The sequence below is a fragment of the Littorina saxatilis genome, linkage group LG4 (assembly GCF_037325665.1).
Source record: "Littorina saxatilis isolate snail1 linkage group LG4, US_GU_Lsax_2.0, whole genome shotgun sequence".
Lineage (NCBI taxonomy): Eukaryota > Metazoa > Mollusca > Gastropoda > Littorinimorpha > Littorinidae > Littorina > Littorina saxatilis.
In genome coordinates this window covers 43398456-43408775 of record NC_090248.1, presented here as the reverse complement: position 1 = coordinate 43408775, position 10320 = coordinate 43398456, and the positions used below count along the sequence as shown (strand labels likewise).

The 10320-nt window shown below is 43.1% G+C and overlaps 2 protein-coding genes across 2 annotated transcripts in view; one reads left to right on the top strand and one right to left on the bottom strand.

Annotated features, from left to right (window-relative positions):
* LOC138964813 (leukocyte surface antigen CD53-like) overlaps nucleotides 1-5492 on the bottom strand; it is a gene marked incomplete in the record, with an annotated part of 102661 nt that extends 97169 nt beyond the window's left edge. Inside the window, 1 exon segment of the mRNA XM_070336852.1 lies at nucleotides 4762-5492. Within this exon segment, the coding sequence (XP_070192953.1) occupies nucleotides 4762-4779 (18 nt within the window).
* A 2674-nt stretch (nucleotides 5493-8166) lies between these two features.
* On the top strand, nucleotides 8167-8517 carry LOC138965597 (uncharacterized). Its single transcript, XM_070337779.1, has one exon. The coding sequence runs from the start codon at nucleotides 8167-8169 to the stop codon at nucleotides 8515-8517; it is 351 nt and encodes a 116-aa protein (XP_070193880.1).
* Nucleotides 8518-10320: the final 1803 nt, after the last annotated feature.

Here is a 10320-nt window from a genome sequence, read left to right as displayed (position 1 = left end):
GTATTGGTTTATTCTTTCACTTCCACGTCAAACATTTTTTATTCTCTCGCAGCATTCTCCCGCTGCTGCTTTGCTTGTCAAGAGTTATGAACTTTCAGGGCTTTATTGCGAAAGCGTGGAAGGGAGCGAAAGAATGCAATGTGTGTGTGTGTGTGTGTGTGTGTGTGTGTGCGTGTGTGTGTCTGTGTGCGTGCGTGCGTGTGTGTGTGTGTGTATGTGTGTGTGTGCAGGGCCGGACTAGGCGAAGAGGAGGGGGGGGGGGGGGTTTGCCAGTGGTGGGCCAGGGGGATGTCCCCCCTGGCGGCAGGGGCGGATCAGTTCATTTTATGACTGGTTTTTTTCAAAAGTATATTGTGAAGATATGGGTGTAAAGGCGCGAAGCGCCGAGCCGACGGCGCGAAGCGCCTAGCTTGCTAGGGGGGTCCGGGGACATGCCCCCCCGGGAAATTTTGAAAAAAAGGATGCAAAATGGTGCAATCTGGTGCATTCTGAGGATGATCATTACCAGTTTCAGGCAGCAGATTTTGTCACTGATTAATACCCCAAAAATGGAAACTCAATGTAAAATAAAGAAATGCATACCTCATTCAATATTTTTATTTTTTGGCTGGGAGGGGGGGGGGGGTCCGGAAACCCTAGAACCCACCCCCACCCCCCTCGTTGTCCGCCCCCTGAAGCTGACGGGTAGGTCATATTCTGAGATAGGAAAATGGTCGCTCCTTGCATGAAACGGCATAAAATAAGCAATAATAAAAAAAAATTAAATAAGTAAGGTACATGTTTAGGCTAGGGGGGGGGGGGGGTTGCGCAACCCCCATAACCCCCCCGGTAGTCCGGCCCTGGTGTGCGTGCGTGCGTGCTTGTGTGTGTGTGTGTGTGTTGATTTTTACATTTAGTCAAGTTTTGACTAAATGTTTTAACATAGAGGGGGAATCGAGACGAGGGTTGTGGTGTATGTGTTTGTGCGTGCGTGCGTGTCTGTGTGTGTGTGTGTGTGTGTGTGTTTGTGTGTGTGTGTGTGCGTGTGTGCGTGTGGGTACAGCGATTCAGAGTAAACTACTGGACCGATCTTTATGAAATTGTACATGAGAGTTCCTGGGTATGATATCCCCAGACATTTTTTTCATTTTTTTGATAAATGACGTCATATCCGGCTTTTTGTAAAAGTTGAGGCGGCACTGTCACACCTTAATTTGTTAATCAAATTGATTGAAATTTTGGCCAAGCAATCTTCGACGAAGGCCGGACTTTGGTATTGCATTTCAGCATGGAGGCTTAAACATTAATTAATGACTTTGGTCATTAAAAATCTGAAAATTGTAATTAAAATTATTTTTTTTATAAAACGATCCAAAATTACTTTTATTTTATTCTTCATCATGTTCTGATTCCAAAAACATATAAATATGTTATATGCGGATTAAAAACAAGCTCTGAAAGATAAAAATATAAAAATTATGATTAAAATTAAATTTCCGAAATCGTTTTAAAAACAATTTCATCTTATTCCTTGTCGGTTCCTGATTCCAAAAACATATAGATATGATATGTTTGGATTAAAAACACGCTGGCGCTCAGAAAGTTAAAACGAAGAGAGGTACAGTAAAGCGTACGTGCTATGCAGCACAGCGCAACCGCTACCGCGCTAAACATGTACAGGCTCGTCACTTTCACTGCCTTTTGCACTAGCGGCGGACTACGGTCATTGTGAAAAAATGCAGTCGGTTCAGTTTCATTCTGTGAGTTCCACAGCTTGACTAAATGTAGTAATTTCGCCTTACGCGACTTGTTTTTCCTTTTCTTTTACATCTCCTTTCGTTCTTTCCTCCTTCTTTCTTTCTTTATATCTTCCCCCCTTTTATTCATTCCTTCCTTCCTACCTTTCCTCTCATTATTTCTGTCTTCTATTTGTTTCTGTAGACTCTGGAGAAAGAGAAAGTTACATAAGGCAAATGTATTCCTGTTACACAAGATTTACCTAAACAAAATCTTACGCAAGACAATAAGGCATCGTAGTTGCCATACGTGAACTAACCGGAGGCAAAATTTACGAGAAAAGCAACAAAAGTAATACTTAAAAAAAAAAATCATGTGTGCTTTATCCTCCAAGCAGTTATTTCCCTTAGGAAAAAGGGCAGTAAGCCAGTTTTCGCCTTTGGTTGTGCGACGCAGAAGAAGCTGAGTCAGTAATGTTCCAATTTGACGTTTGTTGTTTTTGTTTGCTTGCTTGAAAGCCACAGCAAAATTGCGATTTTTATAATTTCTTCCCTCACGCACCATCAAGAGCAATAAAACAGATCCACAACATGCCATCGACTGGGAACGAAAATAAGCATGACCGGGTTGCCGCTTTTCAAAAAAGATTGGGGGGAAAAAATCTACAAAAGATCAATATTGTATGTGGCGCTGACAACCGTAATTTTATTATCTCTGTCCTGCACGTCACCCTAAGGGAATAAAAGATATGAGGGGATAAAAGATATCTGTTCGAGTATCTTTTCGCCTGAAAGTTTCATAGCATCTTTGCTTCCACCTTCCCCCCCCCCTGCCAACACACACACACACACACACACACACACGTACACACACACACGTACACACACACACACACAAACACACACACACACACACACACACACACACACACACACACACACACACACACTGTTGTAAAGCTGCATCTAATCACAGAAAATATTTAAAAAAACTAACAATTTTTGACACACGGGTACGAAGATTTACTTCTTTCACCCGAGCGAAAACTGTAAGTTGTGCATATCGGACGAAAAGAAAATTGATACATTAATTTTCTAGAATATCTTTTTATTTTCTATTTCTTTTTAATAAATGCAATTAGTGTTCTCGAGGATTGATTTTTAAATTGTATTAATTACAAGATCGTGGTTTTTTTTAATAGTTTAAAAAAAAATGCAAATGTTTTCAAAGATCGATTTTGTGGTTGTCAGAAAATTAAAATTGCAATGTTTCTTTTCCTCGTTTTTCGTACATATGTACTGTACTCGAATTGAAACTGATTTATGCCGTGTCACAACTTTCCCAACTACTCAGAAAACCTTATCTGGCAAAAAAAATGGAGAACTGACTCAAATTTAAAGTTTGGAGGTGGATGGAGGTAGAAGTCATCAGCTCATTCCCCACGCAGTTTCCTGGTCCTTAAATACGTTACAATCCGCAGTTTCTCCTTCAGTCTTGCCTGTCTATCGTAGTTTGTCACGAAACTCTGTGATTGAAAACCCGAAGAAGACAAATTACACTTTCCCGTCGTTTCGGGTTTGTGAGAGGCGGTTGAAAAAACAGCGAGCGTAGAACAACACGAAACCCAGTAGTAAAAACATGTTCTTGCCATCTTTGCATGCTGTGACGCCACTAGGGTGCATCTCTTGTGTGCAGAGAACATTTTCAAGACAATTAGTGAAAGTTTGAAAAAGAGGAGGAAGAGAAAGAGTGAGAGAGAGGGAGAGGGGGGGGAGAGAGAGAGAGAGAGAGAGAGAAAGAGAAAGAGAGACAGAGAGAAAGAGAAAGAGAGACAGAGACTGAGAGACAGAGAGCGAGACAGACAGGTAGACAGACAGACAGCTAGACAGATAGACAGACGAACACTCCAGCCAGCCAGCCAGCCAGCCAGCCAGACAGAGAGACGGACAGAGAGTGAGAAAGAGAGAGAGGACTGGGAGGGAGAGAGAGAGACTCTTCCACAGTCGTCAGTTAATTAAAACTTAATCGAAAAATGGCAATATAAGGAACTCAAAATAAACGTATTTACATGTATTGAAAATGTATGGTTTTTTTTGTTTTTGTTTTTTACATGAAATAGGGCCTATGTCCAAACATTCTCTAGCAAGGTATCTATGCCAGGTATTACAACATACTTCAAAAGGAAGGAAATGTCTTTAAATTACAATGCCTTCTTAACATCAGTCACTGATTTGTACGCTGTTTCTGTCTCGCAGCATTCACCCATGTAAATGTTGACTGCGCGAGATCCCTTCATCATCGATTTGTTCGGAATCGTGTCAGTTTTGAAACGATCTACCAGGTGTACCTGTTATCAGAGAGGGAGAGAGAGAGAAATACAGAAAGAAACAGACAGACAGACAGACGAATAGACAAACACATAGATAGACATAAAGACGGACAAACAGAAGCTTACAGAGAAAGAGGGGGGGGACATAGATCCACACAAAGAGAGAGAGAGAGAGAGAGAGAGAGAGAGAGAGAGAGAGAGAGAAAGAGAGAGAGAAAGAGAGAGAGAGAAAGAGAGACAGACAGACAGACAGAGAGAGATAGACAGACAGACAGACAGACAGACAGACAGGCAGATAGACAGAGTATTTTTTTCAAGTGTTCCACACATGAGTGGAATAATGCGTAAATGACAGGAATAATGTCTGCACAAAAAAGGATGATCATATCGAACATAGAATACGTCCAGACATTGCAGGGACGAGCATGCACGCACAGTCAATTTAGTATTCCACGAGGACTGGAGTAAAATCTAAGTACAGATAATCTGTTAAACAATGATACATATAAGTATATGAAATCAGACAAATTTCAAAGCTTTAATGTAAATGACATCAGTACAGGTCAATACCCGACATTACAAAAAATCAAGTCAAATTAATGCAACACTTTTAACTAACAAAAAAGCAAACTTAAACAGTGAACAGATAGGAAATCAGTGGTGGAACACATAATCATGAAGGTGACTCAATACTATCAATCAGAGAGTATACTGACCTTCTGGTTATCTTGCATCTTGGCAGATTCTCCTACAGAGTGCCACAACGTGCGATAGCAATAGAGATGCGAAGATTTTTGCCAAGTTGATCAAACTCTAGTTGAGCTTAGCAGCCACTGACTCCTGAGCTTAGTGATGACAGAATCAAGAACTCCAAGAAATCCAGGAAGATGTTCACCACCTAAACACCGCAGCAATGTTATATCTGTATGGTTTGTTGTTTAGAAGTATTTATTTTGTGTACAGACTATGTACTTATAGGCCTGTCAGCGCCAAGACAATAACGTATCGTCAAATGCAAAATCTGAAACAAACACCCGTCACTTGGATGAAACCAAAATATTTAGGTCAATGAAATGACTTCGATCTTCAAGGTGAATTGAAGATCAATTACACAACGCTGCTGAATAGAAAAATGTACTATTCTATTCCTTTCTTCCCTTATCTTATTCGTCTCTTAACTTTTCACTTTCTTTTCTGTTTGCTCTTCTTTTGAACGTACTCCACAATTATTAACACTGACGTGAAGTACACCAAATCGTTACAGCACTCTTGAAACAAATTCACAAGAAAAAAAAACACCAGCGGCAAAAAGGAGGTTCACAGACGGTAGTCCTCAGAAGAAGCTTAGCCACGAGTAATTCCCCTCTTTTGCTTAGACTGAGAGCTGGGTAAGTGAAGGAGTAAGGCCTTCTGTATCAGAGAGGGGTTCTGCGATTGGTACTGTGCTTTGTCCACCAAGGCAACGCTTCGCCCACTGGCTCGCGCAGCTACCGCAAGCGGCGGCTGCTGCGATTGCAGATTTTCGCGATCGGCTAGCTACAAGGGTGAACTTCAGTGCTGTGTTTGGATACTATGCTATATTGTAGCCAGCTGGGCCCAACCCTAGAGAAACTGAGAGATGGTTGTATATATATATATATATACTAGACTAGATGATTACCCGCTTCGCCGGGTACCGGCTTCGCCGGGAAGAAGTACAGCCGAATACCAGGCTGCGCCTGGGACCCGGCTTTGCACGCAGGAAAGGAGATAAACGCGCAAAACACTGGAGACCTTCTAAAAATAGTAACGTGCAGTGACCTTCTAAAAATAGTAACGTAGTAACGGGAATATGGATTGACGCCACACGAAGGAAGGGAGATAAACGCAAAACACTGGAGAAGATAAGGAAGAGTTACTGGGAATGGTGAAATGAACAGAAAAACCAAAATCGGTTCAGCGCTGCGCGCTGAGAGCACGTGTTGAAATATCTCATCGATGAGGTTGTGTCCGGGGTCTCTCTGAATAAGCCCACCAAATTTAAAGCAGATCCATCTAGAACTTTGGCCGCGCATCGCGCACAGACACACAGACAGACACAAGTCGTATATATATATAGAAGACTAGATGATTACCCGCTTCGCCGGGTACCGGCTTCGCCGGGAAGAAGTAGAGCCGAATACCAGGCTGCGCCTGGGACCCGGCTCTGCCGGGTGTACGCCGGCTTCGCCGGCGCACGAAGGAAAGGAGATAAACGCGCAAAACACTGGAGACCTTCTAAAAATAGTAACGTGCAGTGACCTTCTAAAAATAGTAACGTAGTAACGGGAATATGGATTGACGCCACACGGAGGAAGGGAGATAATCGCGGCTGAAAACACTGGAGAAGATAAGGAAGAGTTACTGGTAGTGGATCCCGACCAACAACAACAAAAACAAAAACAAATCGCTTCAGCGCGCACAGCGCTGCGCGCTGAGAGCACGTGTTGAAATATCTCATCGATGAGGTTGTGTCCGGGGTGTAGCTGAATACGGTGTCCAAATTTGAAAAAGATCCACCGAGAACTTTGGCCGTGCATCGCGAACAGACAGACAGACAGACACACAGACTCTAGTCGTATATATATATAGATATATGTGTAAAACAGTCTTGTGGTAGTTTTTGTGAAGAGCACTTTTGTATGGCAGTGGAATTATGGTTGCCACTCATTTGATTCCATAAGTATGTAATCTAAACCACAGCTAAAAACTACAACACCAGCCTGTCTGTGTCTGTGTCTGTGTCTGTGCCTCTTTCTCTCTGCCTATCTGTCTCTCACTGTCTGTCTCTCTCTGTTTCTCACTGTATGTCTCTCTCTGTCTCTCACTGTGTGTCTGTCTCTGTCTGTCTCTCCCTGTCTGTCTCTCTGTCTCTCTCTCTCTCTGTATCTCTTTCTCGCACTCTATCTCTCTCTTTCTCTCTCTCTCTGTCTCTCTCTCTGTGTCTCTGTCTCTGTCTCTCTCTCTCTCTCCTCCTCCTCCCTCTCTCTGCTTCTTTCTCTCTCTCTCTCTCTCTCTCTCTCTCTCTCTCTCTCTCTCTCTCTCTCTCTCTCTCTCTCTCTCTCTCTCTCTCTCTCTCTCTCTCTCTCTCTCTTAGCCAGTAAAAATAAAAATCTATAACGATCAACCCGAGGGGATCAGGTTCACACATTAACAACCAAACACAAAAATGGATATAAAGTTACTGACTGTGGTGACAAAAAAACAGCCTCTTCCAACCTGCCCCATTGTGCTGAGAGTGACTAATATATCATATATCAATCGTTACTTCGCGCGTCAAATCAAGTACGGTATAATTGCATTTTGACCTTTAACAGATACACTGTATCCTACAGTGTCCTAGCTTTTAGTATGTTTTATTGTATTTTATGTTTTATTAATTCAAAATTGATACATGTGTTGACTATATGAACGATGATTCAGCACTGATATTGATTTCATATAATCCTGTCTTTTTTGTGTGCAGAATACGGATCTGAACATTTGGAAAGGTTTAAAATTGTTTAAAACACCTGTCATGATTCAACTGAAATTTTTGAAAAGTATGGCTCCTGGTGTCATTGTCTTTTAATCGAGACCCCCCCCCCCCCCTCCCCCATTCCCCCTGTTTTGACAGCTTGTATCCTTATCTGCGAAAAAAGGGCAATTCTTTGCTTCAACAGTGCACTGAGCGGAGCAGCATCTTTAACAGAAGCTGAGTCTTCTCGATAACATCAACTCGATTTCGTACCTAATACTTATAAGTGACAAAGACACACATCATTTACGTATTTTTATCGCTAACCTATTTTCTAAACAGTGCCTCGTAGTTCTTCAGAGTCGTTTGAAAATGTTTCCAATAACAATTGTTATTCATTCACACTAAATCTCGACTAAGCTGGTAGGATTTTAATGTCAGTAGCATAGGTCAACAGTTTCGATGTTAGAACTGGAGTCCGCCAGGGTTGTCTACTGTCGCCTTTCCTCTTCCTCCTGGTCATTGACTGGATCATGAAGACCACCACAGCAGGCAGGAACAACGGTATACAGTGGACACTCTGGACACTCTGGACGACCTCGACTTCGCTGACGACCTGGCGCTCCTCTCGCACAACTTCAACCAGATGCAAGACAAGACCACTCGCCTGGCAGCAACATCAGCCAAGACAGGGCTCGGGATCAACAAGAGGAAAACAGAACTCCTGAAGATCAACACCACTGCCAACACGCCAGTTACAGTAGGGGGAGAGCCAATCCGAGAGGTCGAATCTTTTGTATACCTGGGAAGTGTGATCGATAGGCAAGGGGGCACTGACAGAGACGTCGCCGCCAGGACTGGGAAGGCACGAGCAGCCTACACCATGTTGAAGAACATCTGGGCCTCCAGAGAGATCAGCATAACCACCAAGCTGCGCATCTTCAACTCCAATGTCAAATCGGTTCTACTCTACGGCTCTGAGACATGGAGAAGGTGACACAGCAGAAGATTCAGACTTTCATTAACACCTGTCTGAGGCGCATCTTCAAGATCAGATGGATAGACAAGATCTGCAACAAAGAGCTGTGGCAAAGGGCGGGCCAAGAGCCCGTTAACAGCCAGATTCTGAGGAGAAAATGGGGCTGGATTGGACACACCCTTAGGAAACCAACATCCAGCATCACCCGCCAGGCTCTCACTTGGAATCCACAGGGGAAAAGAAAGAGAGGGAGGCCAAGAAACAGCTGGAGGCGTGACACAGAGGCAGAACTGAAGAGGCAAGGCAACAGCTGGGCAGAAGCGGAGAGAACAGCCCAAAACAGGGTGCGATGGAGAAATGTCGTCAATGGCCTATGCTCCGCTGGGAGCAAAGGGCCTAAGTAAGTAAGGTCAAGTAGCCTCTGCCAATATTGTAGAAGAAAAGTTCAAGGCGACGTTAATGAGCTCGTTAACGTTTTATTATTCAGGTTAATATATACACAAACATAGAATAATTATACGTAAAAAAACAAGGATGCGCACACACGAGCACACTCACTCACGCGTTCACGCACGCAAAGGCAGTCAGACAGACAGAGCGAGAGACAGGGAGGGGGAGAGACAGACATAGACAGAGAGAAAGAGATATTTTGAGCAAGCAAGCAAGAGACAAACAGACAGACAGACAGATAGAGGGGGCAGAGACAGAGTCAGACAAAGAGACACAGGGGAAGAGAGACAGAGGAAGAGACAGAGAGAGACACACACACACAGACAGAGAGACAGAGGAAGAGACAGAGAGAGACACACACACGCAGACAGAGAGACAGAGGAAGAGACAGAGAGAGACAGAGGAAGAGACAGAGAGAGACACACACACACAGACAAAGAGACACAGGGGAAGAGAGACAGAGGAAGAGACAGAGAGAGACAGAGAGAGACACACACACGCAGACAGAGACAGAAAGCCGGGGCAAAATGTCGACGAAAATGGAAATAGTTCAACGAGTGTCCATAGAAGCAGACATGCAAACAACCGATAGAACAAAAAGGCATAAAAACATCAGACTGAACAAATAATCAAGGAAGCTCATAAACAACCAAGCAAAGCAAAAACCAAAAGAAAAGAGATCTGTCGAGTAGAAATGTGCCTTACTTGTTTTTCACAAGAACTAATCAGAAAAAGAAAACAGTGTGTTTTCCTAGCGCGTAGACAAAAGCACTGAGGAGGTCTGACCAGTTTTCGCCATAATGAATTGAAAGCAGCAGACCAAAGAAAAATAAAGAGCAAGTCTCTAAACCTTTGCTTGTAACTAGATAAAAAGAAAGTTTTTACCCTTGCTTCGAGTGATTAGATTTGCTGAAGGTACCACAGAATCTTGTACCAAAGCACCGGTCGATCGAAGTGTCCTACTGTACTCCTTTTAATCCCTAATGTACTTTTACTACCATTATTAAGCCGCCTTTATGTAATAGAGCGGCTTTTGGGTTTCACTCTGTCCGTGTGTTTGTTTGTTTGTTTGTTTGTTTGTTTGTTTGTGTGTTTGTTTGTTTGTTTGTCTGCAGATTATACTTGTATCTCTGGTACTCTGGGGTCAATTCAGCTCAAATTTGGTGAGTAGCTTGGACTTGTGAGGCATAGGGTGTGTGGAAACGTTCCTAACGGTAGTCAAACGGACGATATTAGCTTTACACGCCTTTACCCATCTAGCCAGAGGGAAAAAACAAATGAAAGGTTTTATATGAGGATGCGCGTCTCACCTTAACACTTTACGTCGAAGAAATGTGCTAGTGAGACCTGGGACCTTTATCTACTTTGAGA